The sequence below is a fragment of the Drosophila persimilis genome, unplaced genomic scaffold, assembly GCF_003286085.1.
Source record: "Drosophila persimilis strain 14011-0111.01,24,50 unplaced genomic scaffold, DperRS2 tig00000910-arrow-arrow-pilon, whole genome shotgun sequence".
Classification (NCBI taxonomy): Eukaryota; Metazoa; Arthropoda; class Insecta; order Diptera; family Drosophilidae; genus Drosophila; species Drosophila persimilis.
Window position 1 is genome coordinate 108,817 of NW_020825373.1, and position 21,302 is coordinate 130,118.

General features: G+C 48.9%; 5 protein-coding genes across 6 annotated transcripts; 2 read left to right on the forward strand and 3 right to left on the reverse strand.

The window, feature by feature from the left end:
- Positions 1-130: 130 nt before the first annotated feature.
- Positions 131-2,085, reverse strand: LOC6602900. The gene is made up of 5 exons (XM_026993864.1): positions 2,061-2,085; positions 1,211-1,988; positions 724-1,156; positions 443-650; positions 131-378 (listed from the first exon to the last, which is right to left on the reverse strand). The coding sequence occupies exons 2-5, from the start codon at positions 1,827-1,829 to the stop codon at positions 169-171; spliced, it is 1,470 nt and encodes a 489-aa protein (XP_026849665.1). The 5' UTR covers positions 1,830-1,988; positions 2,061-2,085; the 3' UTR covers positions 131-168.
- Positions 2,086-3,572: 1,487 nt separating this feature from the next.
- Positions 3,573-5,091, reverse strand: LOC6602899 (N-alpha-acetyltransferase 20). 2 transcript variants are annotated; one of them, XR_003409221.1, is made up of 7 exons: positions 5,030-5,091; positions 4,844-4,959; positions 4,650-4,779; positions 4,444-4,580; positions 4,320-4,381; positions 3,925-3,984; positions 3,573-3,798 (listed from the first exon to the last, which is right to left on the reverse strand). XR_003409221.1 is itself a non-coding variant. In XM_002027886.2 (6 exons), the coding sequence occupies exons 1-6, from the start codon at positions 5,080-5,082 to the stop codon at positions 3,760-3,762; spliced, it is 537 nt and encodes a 178-aa protein (XP_002027922.2). In that variant the 5' UTR covers positions 5,083-5,091; the 3' UTR covers positions 3,573-3,759. The 2 variants fall into 2 exon arrangements, 1 of the variants encoding a protein (XP_002027922.2); XM_002027886.2 differs by lacking the exon at positions 3,925-3,984.
- Positions 5,092-5,273: 182 nt separating this feature from the next.
- Positions 5,274-7,313, forward strand: LOC6602898 (dual specificity protein phosphatase MPK-4). The gene is made up of 5 exons (XM_026993869.1): positions 5,274-5,531; positions 5,588-5,719; positions 5,772-5,871; positions 5,943-6,628; positions 6,691-7,313. The coding sequence occupies exons 1-5, from the start codon at positions 5,411-5,413 to the stop codon at positions 6,792-6,794; spliced, it is 1,143 nt and encodes a 380-aa protein (XP_026849670.1). The 5' UTR covers positions 5,274-5,410; the 3' UTR covers positions 6,795-7,313.
- LOC6602897 (pyridoxal phosphate phosphatase PHOSPHO2) lies at positions 7,313-8,134 on the forward strand. Its single transcript, XM_002027884.2, has one exon. The coding sequence runs from the start codon at positions 7,320-7,322 to the stop codon at positions 8,115-8,117; it is 798 nt and encodes a 265-aa protein (XP_002027920.1). The 5' UTR covers positions 7,313-7,319; the 3' UTR covers positions 8,118-8,134.
- Positions 8,135-8,157: 23 nt separating this feature from the next.
- Positions 8,158-19,874, reverse strand: LOC6602896 (supporter of activation of yellow protein). Its single transcript, XM_002027883.2, has 12 exons — positions 19,353-19,874; positions 15,880-18,377; positions 14,515-15,808; positions 14,110-14,432; positions 12,623-12,726; positions 12,391-12,546; positions 11,856-12,305; positions 11,505-11,780; positions 11,167-11,443; positions 10,906-11,107; positions 10,642-10,830; positions 8,158-10,546 (listed from the first exon to the last, which is right to left on the reverse strand). Exons 2-12 carry the CDS (start codon positions 18,334-18,336, stop codon positions 9,846-9,848), a joined length of 6,429 nt encoding a protein of 2,142 aa, XP_002027919.1. The 5' UTR covers positions 18,337-18,377; positions 19,353-19,874; the 3' UTR covers positions 8,158-9,845.
- Positions 19,875-21,302: the final 1,428 nt, after the last annotated feature.

Sequence of the window (21,302 nt, forward strand, 5' to 3'; positions counted from 1 at the left end):
ATACTGTGACATCGGTATATCGATATACCGATAGTATGTGCACATATAGAGATGAGAATCATAAATCGTATAATAATAATCGTATGCAATAAGTGGACAGTTAACAGTTTATTAAATATTACTTCTTTTATAATAATTAATACAATTATAAACTGAGGAGCATTTTCCTCATTTTAATATGTCACCTGAGCCGCGGTCTGCAGAGGAATTGGTGCCATCAGCAGTGGGTGGGCGACTCTCACAGCTGTCCTCCCCACTACTTGTCGTGGAGGCACCTTCTTCTGGCGTGGTCTTTGCCGCTTCATCTGATTCGTGTTGGGCTTCAGAGGGACCAACGTCTTCCTTTTCGTTGTCCGCTGCGCCATCTCCCTTTTTGTTCTTTACATGTATGTGAAATTGTTCTAGTATCATTAATGGCACAGAAAAACAACAAATTTGATACCTTCTTGCGTTTCTTTGGCTTCTCAGCTTTCACTGCGTGTAGTTCAGCCTCCTCCTGCAATGCTGATTTGTAATTGTCCGGGAAAAACTGACATGCCTCCTTGTGGCCAACGACCGAGTTGGTGCTTACATAGCTCGGACCGTAAGCCATTAACATGGGCAGAGTCGGGGTATTGACTTTGTTCACCTTCAGGACGATCTTATCGGTGCTTCGTGCGTGTACAAAAATCGACGGTTTAGTTTAATTGCTTAAGTTACCGAGATATGTATGTATTTACTTACGGTACGTAGGGTTTTGCATTGTATTTCTCGACCGAATTGGCTATGAACACCGCTGTCTGAGGATTGTCGCTGGTGAAGAAGCCATAAAGCGGAATGTCTTCTCTGCAAGACTCAAGAATACTGTCCAAATCTTTCTTCTTGTAGGCGTCGAATGTCATTATAATGTGCGGTGGCTCCGGGACAGGATCGGGCGGTAGGAAAGCGGCTGTTTGCCCCCGGAAATATGTGTAAATTAGAGCTGCATGTGTGCGCTGGTCACTGGGCACCCAAATCGGAGGAATGCGGATGGTCTTATAAGTTTTAGCATCCTCCGATTTCACTTCGTCCTGCGCCTCTACTGCTTTGTTGTCCATCTCGCCTTCGCCTTCGTCTTCTTCCATATTCTCTTCATTGCGCTGTTCGACGCATACTATTTCTGCCTCTTTCTCGGACACTGTTGAAGGTCCCACATTAGTTGAGGGCACAACAGCAGCACCTCAGCACTTACCTTCTCTTTGGATTTCAACATTAACCTCGAGCGGCACTATTATGGGTGGTACTGTGATCTCCTCCTCGTTGAACTCATCCGGGGGCTTTATGGTTTCCTTGGTCAGCTCATGGGCATACTGCCGGAGCACGTTGGGCGGACTGCCAAGAGCCTCCTCCACCTTCCAGAAGCACATCAGCAGCTCCTTGTCGTACAACTGCTCGATGACGTCGCTCGCCAGTGGATTCTCAGCTGCAAAGTTCACGGTGGTGAAGTCAGTGGGCGTTATGGCAAAGACTTTGCGATCCTTGCACTGGATCTTCAGAGGATCGGCCGGCTCCGAGAGCTTCTTGAACATTTCCCGGTTGACTTGTGGCCCAAATACAGTTATCCCAATATCGGGAAGGTTCTGCATTATGCAATCAGTGACAGACTTCAGGTACTCTAAGCGCTTCCTCTTGCACTCTTGCAGCTCAATGTCCTCGGCCAGCCGCAGCGCCTTGTTCTTCACCTCCTGCTGCTCCAGTTCGATGGGCTGTAGTTCGGTGATCTCGTAGCAGTGATGGGCCTCCTTGGCAATGGTTGACTGTAGCATCTTGGTGATAATGGCCACCAGCTTGGGCACGTCTGTGCCGAACATGATATTGATGGCCTTTCCGCTCTATAAAGTACCAGATACCAGATACCAGATGCCAGAACTAGACTTCTCGCCGACAGATTCACTTACCGTTACAAACATCCAGGTCGGCTCACTCTTTTTGTTAAACCTCTCCAGATAGGAGATGGAACCAGCTTTGCACTATTTGTCAAGCAAACGAGAGAATGAGAATGTCTGTTCTTGTCAAGTGTGGGCAAGCAAGGAAGGTCTTACGATGGCCAGCTGTAAGTTGTCGCCTCCGAGCTCCAGCTTGATCTTCCGCAGACTGCCCACCATTCCCAGACAGGGTCCACACCACTCCGAGTATATATCGAGCACTGCAGAGAATCGTTTGCACAGGCATCATAAATCATACAAAGGTCCAAGGCTCCAAGGCTTACCGAGCAATCCGGATCGCTGCAGGAATTTCTCAAACTCCTCGTCCGTACTGATGTCCGCCTGAAGCTGTTGGACTCCGCCCTTCTTTGCCATTTTCCGCACACTAATTCATGATTATTCACTCCATCGCCAGCAACATCCATACATACATACTTAGCGCAACATTAAATATTGATTAAACTATGGTTGTCATGAAGACAATTCTTCAATGCCAAACGCCAGCATCTTCATAAATGTGCATGAATAAATAAGGTACAACAGTACGCCTTAGATATAGCACTTGCAAATAGGAAATAACCGCAGCAGTAGTAGTAGTAATAGAACATCTATGTACATGCATTCCCAATCGGTTTTTGTTGAACCAAAGACAATAGGTAAGATGAGTAACGCCGATTTTTTCTGCCTGGCTCTAGAGCTGGATCCAGAGCCAGAGAGAGAGCCAGACTCTCCCTGAGGATCAGATTTAACTGTATGTGGGCAGACGATACTCATAAATTTGAGGTCTGCCTGCTTGTATTGGTTTTTTATGACGGCGCTGTCGAGCATACACCCTTTACTCTAGAATTAATTATATTATACATACATATGTATATACATTAATATGGAATATAATGAGCGATTCTTGCATGGCAAAATATTACTAAAGTTTTCTATTAAAAAGTAGCTATTGATTAGCCATATAATTGGGGAGGAAGGGGCCAAAAATAGTGGACAAAAAGTGGTTTTGTGGCGATCAATTCAAAAACAGATTTCAGCAAAATTTAAGGCCATATTTTGAAACGATTACCTGATAAAAGTTGTGCATTTTTTTGCCAGGTCAAAGTTAATGAAAGGACATTTGACCCGGATAATGAACCAATTCATGTTTCCCGGTCTGCATTGGGCTATTTTGAGATCCACAATATACCGTTGATGAGGGGGCTGGCAATGAGTCCGGACTTAAATCCAACTGAGAATCTGTGAGGTATCCTGGCAGCAAAAGTTTCTGCCTGCACAAGGCAGTACGATACCTCGAAGGACTTCAAATAAGCGATCGTTGCAGAATGAGACAAGATTGAGTTATCAACTCTACAAAACTTGGCAGGTTCAATGCCCTATGGGCTGCAGCACTATTAATTATTTAACTCTCTTAATTTTCCTTTAAACTTGTTCCTTGGAAACGTCTTTTCATTCAAATTGTGTGTGGCTTATATACCCATTTGGAATTTGTTTATGTCTCTTTGTTTTGTACTTGATAACAGTTAACCAAATAAAAATATAAAATAAATCAAGAAAATACATAGGTATTAAAAAAAAAAGGCATCCAAAGCCGAAGGAACACCCGAAACACCCGAAACACTGCTGCACTGCTGTTGAACATGTTTAATTTTTAAAATCTAAATACATATGTACTGATGTGTTACAATTTTGGGCAAACATAGTCTTTCAAAATTCAGAAATCGTCGATAAACACCTTAATGGGAATTTGTTTTCCAGAAATATACGATACGTTTATGTATTTGAATGAATGAACTAATGTGTATTGCTGCTAGAGCTAGTGATTGGTTTGGTGGCGCAGCTCGCGCATTGTGATCTGGAAGAAAGGTATGAGAAAATTAGAGAAAATCATACATACGCTCCACATAAGAATACGCCGGCTGTGTTAGATACTTGTTGTGATTTACAGATTTGAACTGAACTAGTTGCTTACGTTATTTACCTTTAGACGTGTTGAACATTCTATTCAAACATGGTTATTTACCGATGCGGCTTAAGAAATCTTTAAATAATTTCAAATTCAATTAAATTATAGAAACGTCAAGGTCTTAGATAGACTAGAGGTATTAATGAAGAGTAATTTGGGTTTGTTTTTTTTGGTGGATCTCATTGTACATAGGCATAGGTAGGCAGTCAATGGGATAGATTTTCTTGTTACCACCGGAAAAAGCTAACAGTTTTAGATTATTTACGAATTGTATCTAAATACTAATCAACGGATAGCGTTTTAATGTACGCGTGCCCTTTGAAATTATGAATCTCGACCAGTTAGACATAAATGCGAATGCGGGCACTAGTGGGTTCATATCAATTCATATCTATATCTTCCAATCGTACAGGTTGCGTGTACGGTATCACCGATTTCTTGTTGACATCCCTCGATAGGGCCTTTCTCATATCTGCGGCGGGAGGAGGCAAATAAATAAGCGAGTCCTCAGTACAGTGTATACAAATCGGTTACCATACGCATCCTCGTCCTGATCGCCCGAGTAGTATTCGAGTATGGTGCGGTAGATGATGTAGCCTAGGTTCTTGTACATGTTAATTGCCACCTGGTTGCTCTTGCGCACGAACAGATCTACAAAGTACGCCCGCTTCCTAGGGAGACAATGCAGTTGAATGATTTGATCTATTTTCCCTGCTGCGGGACCAAGGCCCAGTAACTACTTCTCCGATATGTCTTCCAAGAAGTTCATCAATAGGGCAGCTAGACCGAGCCGTCTGTAGTCGGGCGACACAGTTAGAGCCGTCACATGTCCGTGCCAGTTGTCCAGGTGTCCCTCTACTTTGCCCATAACTGCAATGGATAGGCAAATTATATGGGAATGTTCTTGTAGAATATTTCGCGGTGGGTGAATTACTGTAGCCCATTATTTGACCACTAGGGGATTCGGCCAGCTGAAAGTACTCCGGCCACTTCGCCAGGTACTGTGTATAGAAGGAGAGTCCGTAGGTTTCCGTAAGTGGGTCGAAATTCCTAAATAAACACGTGAATAGAGTTGGTTAAGTCTTTGCCCTCCTCGCTCCTCTTCGCACACGCAGCTTACACATTGTTGAATTTGAAAAGATCGTCACAAGTGAAGGGTCTCAGCGTAGTCATTCTCACTAATTGAGATATAGATATATCAGCAGAGCAGCAACCGGACGAAATATATTTACTAAATAGTTCAGTCAAACAGGTAGAGATGCGAAAACGTAGATGAATCCAAGGCCTCCTATTATCGATATGTGAGATATCGGTGTATCGATATAGCAGCAACAATTCTTGAACTCTGTGCGGACGACGAGGATTGGAATTAAGGTAGACTGGCCTCGACTCTAATACCTTACCTGATCGATTCGTCTGTATCCAGCATGGTTGTAATCCCAATTCCAAATAGTGAGCACTGGGTAGACTGCATCCCCGAGCGTAACAGTGGTCAATAAAAATGGCGCAAAAACAGCAGGCACGGTCGTCGGGCAAGCCGCAGGACTCTGGCTCCTTGACACGCGAAGACTTCGATGGTGGGCCTGTCAGCATCGACGAAATCGAGACGGGCTTGTTTCTGGGTAAGCATTATTGCTGGTCAACGCTTGATTTTGTCACAATCAGGCTGCTCGCTTAGGCAACTTGACGGCGGCCACGCATATGGAAACACTGAAGTCGTTTAAAATCACGCACATCCTCACGCTTGATTCGGTGCCACTGCCGCAGCACATCTTAGAGGCTAGCTTCCTCACAACCAAATACATTCAAAGTAAGTGCAGCCAGAAGGCGTTCGAGTCCCCCACTGAATTGTGCCGTTTCAGTTGCTGACATGCCGCGTGAGGACATCCTGCAGCATCTGGAAAGCTGCGTGAACTTTATTAGCTCAGCTCTGGATCAGCAGGGCAATGTGCTGGTGCACTGGTAAGCATATCGGATTCAGCGTGTTCCGCACGAGATGAAAATCAGTTTATAATTTCCCGTTGCCCCATTAGCTATTTCGGAGTAAGCCGTAGCTCCTCAACGGTTATTGCCTATATGATGAAACGACACAATCTGGACTTCCAACCCGCCTATGAGCTGGTCAGGGGCAAGCGACGCTTTGTGCAACCGAATTCAGGCTTTATTACTCAACTGAAGCTTTTCCGTCGCATGGGATGCAAAATCGACCCCAGCTACCAGCGCTACAAAATGCATCGCCTGCGCCTTGCTGGGGAGCAGATGCGAAAGGCCAAGATTCTACCGCAGAGTTTTCACAGCGTGGTGCGTCCGGATCCAGACATAACGCGCGAAAATCCCGAGCCAATTGTTTTTCGTTGCCGTCGGTGCCGTCGCGTTCTGGCTTCCAAGTCTCATGTCCTCGAGCACAAGCCGCGCGACAGGCTTCCTCGGGAGGGAACGTCGACGGCTGTCCCAAATGAAGATGCCAGCGGGGAGACTCCGCCGCCGGCCCAGACCCAGGCGGACAACATCAGTGCACCCCGCATGCTGGAACAAGTTGCTGAGCGCATACGCCAATCTTCCCTGGGCTCGCCAGGACACGAGAGCACACCCAACCATTGCCGCAGCATGTTGTTTATAGAACCCATTGCCTGGATGCACCGCATTATGCTCAACACTCAGGGGCGTCTATACTGCCCCAAGTGTGAGCAAAAGCTGGGCAACTTTAGCTGGATCAATGGTTCGTTTTATTACAAAGCCATCATATACTCTGCTAATATCCCTTTCATTATGCCGTTTCAGCCTGCCAGTGTCCTTGCGGCGAGACATTGTCGCCTGCATTTTATCTGATACCTTCCAAGGTGGAACTCTCCAAGGCCGTTCAGAATGTTCAGACGACAGTTTAAATTGGCATTGGCAATGGCATTTGCCGTCAGGGTTACTGGAGCAGTGCGCCTAATGCACAGAAACCAAGCTCCAATTTTTATTGTTACGCAATGATTACATACATGCACACATATGTGCATCTATATACATATGTATATGTGTAAAATATCGCGTTTTGCTGCTTCATACGCATTTGCATTGTTTGTTAGATAGTACCATCTACTCGACTACTTATAAACGTATTTTACATATTTAACTGAACCTTTTGGAAACGAATTTTTCGCTGAATATGAAACATAAGCATATTTCCGGGGACAATACATAAATTTACGCTATCAATGTTGCATGTTAAAGATTCATTTGTCAGCCAATACTGTGTGTGGGCCCGCTTGATTGGATATTGGCCGGAAACATGGTTTCTCTTATGTACATATATAGACGTCTAGACATTCGCATAAGCTAAGCCTATAGATATCGATGTGCTCTGACCTGTTGTACGTGTATTAAATCAAAATGGAGTTGTTTCTTTTTCATTCAAATTTAAGATGATTATCATTTCGAAAAGCCTTTTACCTATAGGGAGCTGGTTCTGGCGCTGCCCGCGTCCCCTGTGCCACAGTGGCGAGCCTGTCGGGAATCGCGTTCTGGTCGCCTTTGACTTTGACAAGACGATCATTCAGCAGGACTCGTACCTGGCCGTGAGCCAACTTCTACCGGGGGCAAGGCGCAACATGGCATTGCTGGAAATATTACCGAAGTTTGGCTGGCAGATCTTCATTAACCGCGTGCTCCAGCTGCTGCATGAAGACCACCAGCTGGACTCCAGGGCGACAGCAGTCGGCCAGCAAGTGCGCAGCATTCCGGCAGTGCCAGGCATGCTGCATCTGATGCGTTGCCTCAACAGAAATCCCACCGTGGACATGTGCATCATAAGCGATGCCAACTCGTTCTTTATCTGCGAGTGGCTGGAATCGTACGGCATCAGGTGCCTGTTCACCGACATTGTCACCAATCCGGGCTGCGTCCAGGCGGACGGTAAGCTGCTGGTCCTGCCCTACGAAGACCAGATTGGCTGCGATCTCTGTGTCCGCAACCTGTGCAAGGGCGGCGTGCTGCAACAGATGCGCTGTGGCGATCTCTATAAGCAAGTAGTCTACGTGGGTGACAGCTGCAATGATCTGTGCCCCATGAAGAGTCTCCGCGCCGGCGACGTCGCCTGCATACGGCACGGCTTTGAGCTGCACGGCAGGATGGCCGCACACAGAAATATGCTGAGTTGCTCGGTTCTGATGTGGCGCGATGGGCACGAGCTGGAGGAGCACTTGCTGCCGAGAATCGCTTGATATGTACTCGATGTGTGTAGGTAGCAAGGCAGGGGAGTGGTTAATGTTAATTCTGCTGTTTTATTCGACTTAAAAATAAATCTTTCTCGTACGCATACAATCATTATTCACTTAATAAAAACTTAAGCATTAGATTTCATGGAAAAGTAGAATTTTACCGAATGCTCAACTGCACTCTGTATCCGCTTCTGGTTAAGTAGATTTGATGCTTACTACTAACTAGTTATTTATTTATTTATCGATCGCTATTGCTATTGCTGCTGCGGCGGTACCAGATATTAGATATGGAATCTAAAATTATTTCACACATAGTTTACCTTTTCATTCTGCTCTGCTCTGTTCTGATCTGTTCTGCTCTGCTCTGAACGGTTCTGAACTGCTCTGATCTCTGCCCTCTTTCTAGTCGATTTGTTGCCGTACGTACTTGTTCTGTGCTCATGTGCTTACTCTTACTCTTTAAAGTTATAAATATATCTGCATGTATTTGTTTGCATCTGGGGGTGTGTACGCTTCTGGTAGCATAAATTACATGTATAATACATTCTTCTTAGCCATTTAAATTACAGAATACAGAATAACTGCTCAACCTGCTCGGTCTGAGGTCTGAGCCTCGAACGAAACTCAATCATGGCTTACAGACTACCGGAACAAAGGGAAACTCGGTAAAAAACTAAAAACTGATAACTAAAAAGTACCCAGTAGTCCAGCACAAGAGGCTACCGGGCGTATGCGCTTAACTACTTACATTGCTACAATCCTTATCTCCTTATAGATACATACACATACAGTTTGAAAAATTCGGCGCATAAGGTATTACAAAATCAAAGAGTGTTCCGTACACATATTTGTAAATCTATATAGTACAGCAATGGTGGCTGGGGCTGGGGCAGGGGGAGGGGGAGTAGGGCTGAGACACATTACGATAACTTAAATACAAACATTAAACACACTATGTATTTCGATCAAAAAAACAAAAAAAAAAACCAACACGGAACAGCGCCCATGGCTGGATGCAGTGGCCCATGAACGAGGATGAAACTGCTGACATGCTGCTGCACAGCTATTTGAATCCAGCGTTTCCAAAAAGCGTCTCAATCGTGCAGCTCCGGTATTAAGCTAATAATAAAATGTACACATATGCCAGCACACGTACATATGCATATAAATACACTTGTATATACATGTATGTACATGTCCATGTATGCACGCAATTGAACTAATTTAGTTTCTGTGAATCGCCATAAACAAACGTACATAAGTGTGAAATACGAGGGGCTGGGCTGTCTGGGCCGGGCCGGGCGATATGCGAATAGTTCCACATGCGCTCCGCCCACCGAGTGCAGTGAGTGTGAGCTTGTCATGTGTGTGTGGGTGTGGGTGTGTGTGTGTGTATCTGTGTTTGTGTGGGTGTGTTTGTAACATTAGGTAGCAACGTTAAGTAAAATTAGTATAGTACGTAGTACTGACAGTAAACTATAATAATAATAATTATAAATCCTTATTTAGTTTCGCTTCATTTTCTCTCCTCTCCTATCCTCCACTCTCCTCTGTCCTCTGATCTTTCTCGCATTCGTTAATACTATGCATGTGTGTGTTTATGTTTTTGGGGGCGGGGGCGGGGACGGGGGTGGGACTGGAGCTTGGGGAGGAGGGGTTGGTTGAACCCGCGTCCGGCGCTTTCTATAAGTCCGTTAAAGTGCGCTTGCCACAATAACGAATAACCCCCACTCAGGCAACAACCGGAGGCGGCGCTATGCCGATTGCTGTGGCAGCTCCTGTGGCCGCTCCAGTCCCAGATGTGACTGTGAGGACAGGCGAGGAAGCGGCTGTGGCTGTGGCTGTGGCCGTGGCTGTGGCCGTGGCCGTGGCCGTCGCAGTTAGAGTCGCAGTAGCTGCGCTGGCAGCTACTGAAACTTCACTGATTCCGCTCCGGTTGAAGCTGCTGCACTCCATCGTGGTGATACTGGGTGCTGCTGCCCCATGCGGCTGTTGTTGTCGCCTGCCTGTCATGGCCAATGCTGTTGTTGTCGCCTCCTCCTCGTTACCCACCACCGCTGGGCATTTGGGACTCAGCGCAGCCACTGGCGATGGAGACGGGCTGCCATTGGCCGTGGGGCTTGAGCTTGGACTTGTTATCAGGGGTACCGTGATCGGTACTGCCGATCCGACTGTCGCCTCTGCCTGTCCAGTCTGTCGCTTTGCCGGCTTGGTCCGCGCACACGGCACACAGAACATGGCGGCATGCTCCCGCAGCTTGGTGATGTGGTCGATGCGATATTCGTGTATCCATTTCATCTTTTTGAGTCGCGGCGTGACCTTCGTCGCCTCGGCCCCACCGGGCGATGCCATTTCAGACACCTGGGGCAGGCCTTCGGGCTTAACGGCGCCACATCGCATGCAGATACAACACCGTTCACAGCTCCAACGCTCTGCAATGTGGATAGATCGGAGATTAACAATTAGCCATGCCATTAGCCAACCTCCTGCTGGTGCTCCTCGTACAGGTTGGATGTTCATTACTCACCATCTGGTACCGTCTTGAGGCCGAGGCAGTAGATGTGATAGCCTCGGTCGCACTGCTCGCAGTAGAGCATCTTTCCGGGCCGCTGGCTGCTCTTGCACTTGATGCAGCACTTGCACCCGGCACACTGCCAGTTGTAGTTCCTCACGCGGCCCACCATGCGCTGTGGCATATCAATGCAGCTCGGATGGACTGCAATAGTAATAATGCAGATTATAAGGCATATTCGAGCGGAAAAGAATGGAGGAGAAAGGAAAGGGGACTTACCGCGCTGTCGACAACTGTAGCAGCGTATGAAGAACTCGGGCATGTCCCTGGCATTGCGGTGCTGAGTGCGCAGGCACACGCCGCAATTTGATAGCCGGGAACGGGCTGACTCGTTCCCTTCATTGTCGCTGCCCGCGGCACTCGAGGCAGCCGTTGAGATGCAGCTACTCGAGCTGCTCGAGTCGCTCTCATCGTCACTGTCCTGTAGTGGAAATTAGGAATTAGCTCTAGGAACTGCTCTAACTGCAGAGAATCACTTACCGTATCACTGCTGCTGCTGGTGTCGCTGGATGAGGATGAGAGGGAGGCTGCGGAGGATGTGCTTGAGTTGCTGGCCGTGCGCACCTTGTCCGACTGCTGCCGCGTGGCCCGTCGACTGCGGCGGACAGCCACCGACACTTTTGGCTTGGCTGCAGGCTGAACCTCGGTTGCGGAGACAGAGACAACGCCGTTGATGCGCTCCAGCAGCTGAGCTTCCAGGCCCGCCTTCTGTGACTGTGTCTGCGGCTTGTCCAGCGCTGTATCCAATGGGTGGGCTCTGCAATGACGAATTGGTGGCTTGCAATTGGCGATCCAAAGGATTCGGGGTCATGGCTTACCTCAGTTCGACGTAATCCAGTTTGCGGTAGGCGAATGAGAACTGGTCCGGCACCACGGGGAGTGGATACGCATAGTCCGGTCGACAGAAAGCTTCATCGTAGTTTCGCGGACCCAGCAGGTCCGGGGGCACCATCATATTCTCCGCCTCGGCTGCCGCCCGCACACCACTTGCCACAGTGCGATATAGGCGGGTGGTCGTGGGCGCTGTCTGCAGCTGGGGCTGGTTCATCGTAAAAGTCTGTAGGTCTAGGCAGGCCAGACGCTCGTCTTTGCGGCTGAATAGATTCGAAAAGTAAACGAGCATTTTCAGACTCTCTCTTGTGGGATTTTGTTTTTGTCGTTGAACTCACGTCTTGTTGAAATAAACATTCCATTTGCTGGCCGAGAGCATGGCTCGGTCTCTGGCCTGGAGTCCACGGCCAGGGGCAACCGAGATGCCGAGCGCCTTTTGCTTGGCCTCGATCTCGCGCAAGTGCTTGAGACGCATATACTCCTTGTACTCCTCGTACTTGTCGTAGAAGTCTGCGTACATTATGTCCAGTATGTCGGAGGCCCACACCGCGGTGATTCCCAGGTCGCACATCTTCTCGCTGACCAGTCCCTTCTCCTGCAGCCAGTTGCGCTCCTCCATATCGACGGCGCGGCGTGGCAAGTCCGGGTACTTGCGCTTAAAGCTGGTTATCCCCAGATAGAGGGCCACCTGCTCCTGGATCATGAAGGTATCGCGATTCTTGGACGGGCAACAGCCTTTCGGTGGAGGCCAATCGTACTCGGCAATGCTGGATGCCTTAAAGTCCGTGCTGCACGCGCAATATTAGGAAGGAAGGAAGGAAACAGAAGGTTAGTTTATGGAGATGGCATGTAGTTGATAAAGGATGCACTTACTCTTCGGCCACACAAATCTCCATTTTCTTTTTCTTTGGACGTTTCTGGGCAGACCCAAGGATGGCGTCAACGGATTGACCCTGATTCGAGTCCAGCATGCTTACGTTGCTCACCACCGATGACTGCGACTCCTCGTTGTTGAGGAAATCGGGTTGCCTGGGGAAAGATCTGACAATGTAGTTCCGTTTCTCCCTCCTGGAGGGGGGGGTCTCGTTACTCGTTAGAAACTTACTTTTGAGGCGTCAGAGGCGGCTCCATTAGGCACCCCATCATGGATTGGTTGCTGTTCCCAAGATCGGCGCTCATGCGGGTGTCCTCCTCAAAAACTTGGGGCGACTGAAGAGAAGTATTCAATAAAGGAGAAAGTTTAAATATACATCATAATATACTATTTCTTTATATATGTATTTATCTTAAAACAAAAATTAAAGGCAAGTTTTGAACCCGTACCCCCAATATCTGGACTGGAAATCAAATGCAAAAACATTGTCACGATATTCCTGAGCTTTCCGCTCCTCACACACACGCACACACACACACACATGTGTCTGTATGTATGGATATAGTATGCATGTCCCGAAGAATCGAATAGGTTTTCATGAATGGCAAGTAATATTATTTCCTTCTTTCTTTTTTTTAGTGTTTTTTAAAGCAAGTAAATTTGTTATTTACTATTAATAAAGAAATATACATATGTATATAAAGAGCCAGTTTTATTTCCATCAGGTGTGTACATGGTAAATATATACATATTTACAAATTGATCAAATTATTAATGAATAGGAAATAGTGGCACACATGTATGCACATGTGTGGGTATTGCATGTATATTTTAAAGCTTTTTTGCAACTGCATTTTGCATTTGCACATGTTCAGACATGCAGCAGCACTAACAACAATCGTGCACGGCATTGCCAGTGTGCAGAAAAAAAAATCAGAGCCCGAAAGCTTCGGCGAGAGAGTGCTCGTCGGATAGGGGCAGCTAGAGCGAGAGAGCGAATGTTCGCACATGACAATGAAAAGCCAGCAGCGATGCTCACTGAAATCAGCAGCAGGTGTGGTGAAGGTGGACTACACCTCCCCAGCGAATAAGTGCATCACCAACGCACTCACACGTACACGCTTTCTTGTATGTGGGCGTGAGCCAAACAAAAACTTCAGCTGATTAAAATCGCAGGCAAGCTGCTGGTCTTCTTCATCTATGTACATATACATATGTATCGCTGTATGGATGTATGCTTGTTTGAACATACGAATTTGCGCGCGACTTTGATTTTAATTACGAAACGATGCGACATTTGCATCAGTGGGCGTCTGTAAACGTCGATAACATTTACGTAACAGAGCCCCTAACAAACAGCGAGGCAAAATGTAAACGCTTTTACCCACCGTGTACCGAAATGAGAGAAAAATCCGTGCACTGCACTGCACTGCACTGCACACCAACCGTTTGTACCTGTTACATGTCGCCCGCGGTGGGTCACAGCCAGTCAGAACCGAACACTAACGTCCTATAATCAATCAAATCGGCAATCGCAGCTGATTTAATGGCTTGCGACCCATAATAATAACCATCGTTGGCTCGGGTGCATGGAAATATGTACATATTTACATATGAACCGATTTGCTAGCGATTTAACGGGAAACCAGGCTTATGGCCCGAAGGATGCCTATCTCAAGGGTAATGGTAACAGTCGTGTGGGTCCTTCCATCACTTACCGGACTAAACAGGCCTTTGAGCCTCTCCGGATCGGGTGTGTGCTTCAGTCCGCCCACGCAGCGGGGGCGACTCATGGCAATGGCCTTGGCAACGGCACTGGCCCCCCGACTCATGCGCGGCGCCCGCGGCTGCGTTGTGGCCGTGGAGGAAGCGTTGCTGGAGCTGCCGCCAGCGCGATTGGATGAGGAGGAGCCACTGTTGCTGCTCCGACCAGCGCCACCGCCTCTCGAGCCACGTCCCCGTCCGCGTCCCCGTGTGGAAGTGGCGCCGCCGCTTGCAGCTCCCATCGAAAGCATTTGCATCGTCACCGCACCGGATTCGTCTGAAAGCCAAGGAAAATACATATTGAAAGATACATGTTCTCCACGTCGCCGGCTTCTTTGCGTCCTGAAGTCTCTTCTTACCGCCAGAGTTTTCCAGCGCGCTGTTATAGTTGTCCTCGTCGTGGGAGTCCAGCTGACTGCCGCCGCTCATGCTGCAAGGGCGTGGCGAGCGCAGCTGCTGCGTGGCCATAATCGAGGAGAAGTCGTTGGGCTGGAAGACCACATCCGGCAGGGGATCCGACGACGACAATATCGTTGTGGGCGGCAGCATCGAGGACATGGACATTGTTGAGCTGCTCCCACTGCCGTTGCCGTTGCCACTCCCCAATTGGCAGCTGGTGGCTGGCACTCCGGACGACGTCGACGAGCTGGACGAGCACATGGTCAGATCTATCTGCGCTGCCAGGGCAAAGGCCATGTTGTTGTTGTTGTTGTTGGATTCCGTCTCGCCAAACTGGGCCAAGCTGAGCGTTGGGGTAGAAAGTGGCTGCGGCTGCGACTGCGGCTCCGACTGCTGCTGCTGCTGGAGCGACAGCTTGCTGGCGTTGGCCTTGCTCTGCCGCTTCCTGGTGGTCTTGGGAGTATTGGCCTGAAATGGATTCAACGCCTTCGAGTTGGGGGTCTGGGTGCGCCTCGTGGCTCTCAGCTGGCGATGATCGCGACAAATCACCTTTCCCACTGCGCTCGGCGAATCGTCGACCCTCCCCTGGTGGTCCTCTTGCTCGTCCATCGAGGCGATCGCCGCCGCCTCCGGCAGCTGCTCCTGACCCGTTGTTACCATGTCGATGGCCAGCCGCTTGCGGAGTAGCTGCACCCGTCGCGACTTCACCGCACTACTGGCCACGGTATCCTGGCTGTCGTGGGTCTCATGGGTGGGCGTGGCAGGGGCAGGCGTGGCGGGTAACAGATGCGCAGAAAGATCTCCAGTTTGATTCCTTTTCGGTCTGCCCCGTCGTTTGCCCGTCGGTGCTGGTGTGGTGGTCATCAGCTCTGTCGGAGCGGGTGGATTTCTCTGCCGCTCTGGTTGCAACTCCAACGAGTTGACATCCTCCGCGGCCCCAGACTCTGTGAAGGGAGTTCCATTTTGGTTTCCATCCGACGATGCCATGGAGGGCTGCTGGGCAGGACCTGGACCTGGGCTCGGGCCAGGGCCTGTTGTCCCGGATGGAAACAGACCGTCCTCCAGGTCTGTGTTGAGAATTCTCTCGTGCTTCTGCTTGCGGGAGCGGTGGGACGGCTGCACTGTCGGCATCTGCAACTGCAACTGCATCGCCTCGCTGGCGCTCGATTTCTTTCCAGCCTCATGGCAGTTATGCGTTTGCTGATCGTTCTCATCGTTGTCTGGGTCCAATCGACGCTGCTTGCTGCGCGGTATCTAGAGGAGGGATTGGAGAGCATTAGAGCTAGGAACTACACAAAGGCAAAGCCGAAAGGCAAAGCACTTACGCTGGGAGATTCGCTGCCGTCGCTGCTGTTGCGCTTCAAGTGATTCTCATTGTTGTTGTCCAGCTCCTCCAGCCTTCCGTCGGCCCCCGGCTGGCGATCCTGTTCGATCCCGTCGTGCTCTCCAAGGAGCTGCTGATGATTAGCGTGGTGATTCTTAACCAATTGGTGATGATCCATGTAGGTGATGTGCGGGCTGCCTTCCGGGGTGTCCAGAATCTCAATAGAATCGATGATGGACTGGGAGGGGCTGGAAGGGCGCGCTGGAGGAACTACGCCCGAGTGCTGAGAGCAGTCCTCATCTACGACAACTACTGCTGCTGCTGCTGCTGCTGCTGCCGCCGCCGCCGCCGCCGCTGCTGCTGCAGCCGCTCCGACCCTAGCACCTCCTCCGTTCGCCATCAGCTGTTCGGTCAGCTGCGGATACTTGCTGGAGTTATTGCTCTTGACGGGGGCCGCGGAGAAGTGGGTCTTTGCTGGACCCGTCAGTTGGCTCAGCAGTATGTTGGAGCTGGGCGACCCGGGGCCGGGCGCTGTGCCGGCGGGCGCCATGTGCAGACGGAGAGGCAGGTGAAGATTATGGGCCGGCGTAATGCGACCAGAGAAGTCTATGGTTGCATGCGCTGGCGAGGACCCTGGCGATGGCGATGGCGATGATGTTAGATCCACTAGATCCACGACGTTGTGCTGCTGATGCTGCTGCTGGTGCTGTGGCGGATTCGAATTCGGATTAGGATTGGAGGCAGCCGTCTTGTACTTGTTGGCTTTGGTTTCACTTGCCAGGCCATTGCTGGCTGCCGGCTGCAAGGGCGGCAGGTTGTGAAACATTTTGGGATCGTGCTCCTTCGACAGGGACTCGTCGATGTCCATGTCGTCAGAGTTGCGCCGCATCTCGTCCGCCATCATCTGCTCCCCATCCGGATCGGAGAAGCCGCAGAACTCCTGGCTGCTGCTGTTCGACTCGCCGCCGTTCGCTATTGGAATGGGCATGGGCATGGATGTGGGCATTGATGTGGGCATGGACGTGTGTGTGTGTGTGTGTGTGGGTGTGGGAGTGGGTGTGGCCAGCTTGGAGGCACCTGAGGGTGGCTTCTCTTCAAGCACGGCTCGGACCTTGTGCTTCGGAGAGCACAGGTTCTTAATGGTTAGCTTGGGTAGGGGCTGCTGCTGCTGCTGCTGCTGCTGCTCGGCCTTGGCGAGTGGTGCTCCGCCATCGGGGTCCTCGATCTCGATGGACTTGGTCTTGATTGTGAGCTTGGGTATGCTCTGAGCGTTGCTGAGGTCATGCGTCATGATCACCGTGTGCATGTGCTCCTGACCGCTGCCGCCCGTCTTGATGGTTAACTTTGGTATCTGCTGCGGCTGATCCTCGCTGTTGCTGCTGATGCAGCTGCTCCCGGCCAGGGTGGTCTTTATCATTAGCTTGGGGACCGTCTGCATCTCCACCATCGACATCGACAGCGAGGACGACGACGACGATGAGGAGGAGGAGGACGAGGCCGATGAGGAGGAGGCGGAGGCGGGCGAGAGGCTAGACAGATGTGCCTCGTTCTTGGCCGGCGTCGCTGACTGACTGCGGCCAAGGCAGTTGGACAGACTGCCGTCTGTCGAGCAGGAACCGGACCCGGACCCGGACCCAGACCCGGAGCCCGTGCCAGAGGAAGCAGCGGGATTCTCAGGCATTTTGATGGTCAGCTTGGGCACAACGCTGCCCACACGCTCCTCATTGGCTGCCCGGATAGTGAGCTTTGGCACAATGTGCGGTGTGCTCCGGGGATTCGGGGTCGGACGATGCTGGCTAAGACTGCTCAGCTCTTCCTCCGCCTCGGCGCAGGAGGAGGAGCACGAGGAGGCGTCCGCGTCCGAGGCGTCCTGCGGCTTGGCCCCCGTCCCGCTGATACTGCTGGGCAGATGGATGCGCAATGGTTCCACACGTCTCTCGTCTCCCCCGGACTGAGATTCATTTGGAGCGGTATGCGAGTGCTTCGATAGCTTGAGGATAATCTTGTGTCCTTGGCTGCTTCCACCCCTGCTTCCCTCCTCGCCCTTCACGTCAAGTGCTGTGGCAGCCATGGCTGCGGCTCCCCTCGGTGCTGCTGCAATTGCAATTGCTGATGCTCCAGTTGTGCCTGCAGCAGCGCTTTGGGCATCGTCGCGCGGCGTCGACGGCGGCGGCGGCGGCGATGCTGTGGTGCTGGTTATATGACCCGGCTGCTGTTGTTGCAGTGCCTCCTCGGCTCCCAGCTGCTGCTGCTGTTGCTGCTCTGCATTCAACTGATGCTCCCGCTGTGCCGGCGATGACGTGGAGCTCACGCGTTGCTCCTCCTCGCTCGTGGTGCTCGTCGCAGATTTCACGCTAGAATTGACTCGACCTGTTGACCCCACTGCTATGCCTGTTCCCGTTCCTGATCCTGATGACGATGTCGCTGCTACCATCTGCTGCTGACGTAAATCATTCATTGCTATATCCAATTATCCTGTTGCCGCCGGGTGTCGCCAGCCTGCAAGGAAGAGCGTCAATGTGATTATCCTCCTCGTTACAGTACGTACAGGGGGGGGGTTTCCCAGGCCATCTTTTCAACTGCAGACACACAACACTCAAAACTATCCCACACCATGCATCCATACGCAAAAAGGAGAGGTAAATCAATCCAGAACCCAAGAACAGAACCAAATTCCCACTCAAGCCACACTCAAGGGCCACAACCGCCGAGTGGTAAAGGAAAAGGGTAGGAATGGTGAGGGTACTGCGAGGGGCAGCATTGGGTACGAGAAGCATGGCTATGATTTCAATATTGCTATTGCTATTTTATAAAGGAAACAGCAACAATTGGAAACATACTTGTTGTACGGCAATACATAAAAGAAAAATGCGCGCAAACTCTCGCAGAAAAAAAAAAACAACAACAAGCACAGTTTATAAATAATAAGCGTTGAGAACATGCGCACACAGCTGCTGCAAAGAAGGCGAGAGGTGAGAAGCGAGAAGGCTGAGCAGAGCCATGGGGAGAGACAGAGCGAGGGAGAGAGCATAGAAAAGAATTGTTGAGAAAGCCAAACGTCTGCTCTGGCCTGTTCTAATGTGTGTTGGCAACACTGCTACCGCACGGGGTAAACTCAACATCCCAATGAAATTCACCACAGTCGCCGTTGTTGTTTCTGCTGCTGCTGCTGCTCTTCACTGATGGCTGGATGCATGGAGAAAATACACACACTCAGGCAAAAACACGCTGCACACGAACACGAACACGCACACAAGCACAAAACACACATAGCTGAAACGAAACATGCAAGCATCTGCACTATACACCCGCAACTCAATTCCCCTGGGCAGCAGCTTGTCAGCGTTCGTCTGTAAAAAAATGTCTGCATATAACGCAGCAACATCAACAAAAATGTGCAAGGCAAAGCAAAAAAAAAACAAAAAAAACGACGCCGAAACCCTGACCCAAGAACAACAGCAACAGCGAACTCACCATGCGGCAAAATCGTCAGTCAGAGTCAGACAAAAGAAGATGGAGTAGAGGAAATCAATCGCCTTCTCAGCATTGACATAAATTATTTGTGGACATATTATGGTTTTGTCTGCTTCATAGGCCAGCTCATGGGTGCGACATTCTGAGGCACTTTTTTTATTTTTGCGTTTGATATTGTAGTGGAAATATTAAACAAGAAATAAAACACATTTTTAAGCACTCTAGGGGAGACGGGGGCCGAGAAGACTGTAGTCACACATACACTCACTGTGGACCAACACACACGCACACATGTATAGAGTCGCACACAAACAGCGGAGACAAGCGCAACGAGCTCTCTCGGTTGCCGTTGTCCCACTTTCCGTGTATTGGTTTCGTACACTTCCACGCACTTTTAACGATTTGGGCACAGGCAAGAAGACATCGCATGAAACTGTCTTAAAAAAATCAAATTGCTGCTTTAACCGCGCGAATGCGTAAGCAGACTTGATCGGCACGCATAGAACACTTTCAAGAATTCATTATTAAATTGTATGCTTTGCTTCGCCTGGCTAGTTGTGTTTTTTCTTTTCGATTCCGACGTCGAAAAAGTAATGCTACGAAATAGGGATGTTATACATTGATATCGATGTATCGATATATTTTTGTATAATATATTTGTAGGTGATATTATTTTGGCCGGAAAATAGAAATTCTATATATTTGTGGGGTATATAAACGGATCAATTATGAGTTAGGGACCAATCCACACTATCTTTCTGTTGTTTTAAGTCGTTAGATTAGATGTACCGACTTTTGATTCTACTTATCGATGGACAGGGTAGCTTTCAGAGCAATATCGGTATTTTTGGGCGATAAATTAATGCAGAACTCGGCGGTGGCATAACTCTATTTCGAAAATAGCAACAAAATTGGAAATTTTAATTGTTTCTTCTTATCAGCGATCTTTTTTTTCGAGAACGAACTAAACAAGTTCACCTTAATTGTTCTGTTGTGTTGATGATCGGAAATGACCTGTTAATGATGTTTTTGCTTTCGAATCTTATGTGTCCTTTAGTATTACTAGCTATTTAGAACCATAATCACTGAAAATATTTCATAAATTGATACATTTTAGAAGATTGGCCGATGGGTCAATGCAAAACGATGGGCTAAAAGTTTTAACTTAAAACAACAACAAAATTGAACTATGCTACATGCTGCACAGGGATGAAATTCCTATGGAACCACCTGACGAGTAACGTACCTGGAACCTGGAAATATTTTACTACATTGGCAACTACATAAAGATGTAAAAAAGCTTTACAATTTTAACGGACTGGGGTCATTTGTGAAAAAAAAAATGTATCTCCATCGATCAGGAATCTATGCTGATCGAAAATAGGTATTTGATAAGGACTAGACATGTTGCAAGCGAACTTTCTGGATTAGCGGTTGAACAGTTTTTTTGGTTTCTATTTTCTGTTGGGGCTTGCCTTTTCGTTTTTGTTTTGAGTCTTCAGTTTAGTGACGAACTGAACTGACCGGTTTATAAGCTTTAGTCAAAATACAGTACATGCAAGTTCTTATTCATCAATAGGATAAAATTATGAGGGCAAAGCTGAGAGATCTAACTAGCTAGTAATATTCGACGGAATATCAAAACCGAGGAATTCGTCGTAATAACCGGTTGACAACAATGAGTCCCATACTTTTAAATCATGTACTTAAATTACTGTACTTTGATCGACATAATAATAGCCGAAAGCTGGAGAGGCGCTTAATATTAACATGATACATTGGACATTCTGTCGCGGCCGTTGCCTCCCCATCATGCTGTTTAGCAGGGTACTTGCTATGTTGGTCAGTTTAACGGAGCCCAGGGACTAGTATTGAAATTGGTATTGAAATGTTAGTTTTAATATGTATTTGATATACACCTCTTATAATATATCCATATACAGCCAGGCT

What these genes read in the sequence shown, in the direction of transcription:
- LOC6602900 (XM_026993864.1), bottom strand. Translation starts at nt 1,829, where the DNA reads ATGTTCGGCACAGACGTGCCCAAGCTGGTGGCCATTATCACCAAGATG. An exon ending in AATGCAAAACCCTACGTACC is followed by an intron (nt 651 to 723) that starts GTAAGTAAATAC and finishes ACACGCACGAAG; the next exon opens with CACCGATAAGATCGTCCTGA. An exon ending in AGCCAAAGAAACGCAAGAAG is followed by an intron (nt 379 to 442) that starts GTATCAAATTTG and finishes ATACATGTAAAG; the next exon opens with AACAAAAAGGGAGATGGCGC.
- LOC6602899 (XM_002027886.2), bottom strand. Translation starts at nt 5,082, where the DNA reads ATGACTACGCTGAGACCCTTCACTTGTGACGATCTTTTCAAATTCAAC. An exon ending in CTTTTCAAATTCAACAATGT is followed by an intron (nt 4,960 to 5,029) that starts GTAAGCTGCGTG and finishes GTGTTTATTTAG; the next exon opens with GAATTTCGACCCACTTACGG. An exon ending in TCAGGACGAGGATGCGTATG is followed by an intron (nt 4,382 to 4,443) that starts GTAACCGATTTG and finishes CTCCCGCCGCAG; the next exon opens with ATATGAGAAAGGCCCTATCG.
- LOC6602898 (XM_026993869.1), top strand. Translation starts at nt 5,411, where the DNA reads ATGGCGCAAAAACAGCAGGCACGGTCGTCGGGCAAGCCGCAGGACTCT. An exon ending in CGAGACGGGCTTGTTTCTGG is followed by an intron (nt 5,532 to 5,587) that starts GTAAGCATTATT and finishes CTGCTCGCTTAG; the next exon opens with GCAACTTGACGGCGGCCACG. An exon ending in CAACTTTAGCTGGATCAATG is followed by an intron (nt 6,629 to 6,690) that starts GTTCGTTTTATT and finishes ATGCCGTTTCAG; the next exon opens with CCTGCCAGTGTCCTTGCGGC.
- LOC6602897 (XM_002027884.2), top strand. Translation starts at nt 7,320, where the DNA reads ATGATTATCATTTCGAAAAGCCTTTTACCTATAGGGAGCTGGTTCTGG.
- LOC6602896 (XM_002027883.2), bottom strand. Translation starts at nt 18,336, where the DNA reads ATGAATGATTTACGTCAGCAGCAGATGGTAGCAGCGACATCGTCATCA. An exon ending in CCGCCTCTGACGCCTCAAAA is followed by an intron (nt 12,547 to 12,622) that starts GTAAGTTTCTAA and finishes ATCTTTCCCCAG; the next exon opens with GCAACCCGATTTCCTCAACA. An exon ending in CCAGCAGCAGCAGTGATACG is followed by an intron (nt 11,108 to 11,166) that starts GTAAGTGATTCT and finishes TTTCCACTACAG; the next exon opens with GACAGTGACGATGAGAGCGA.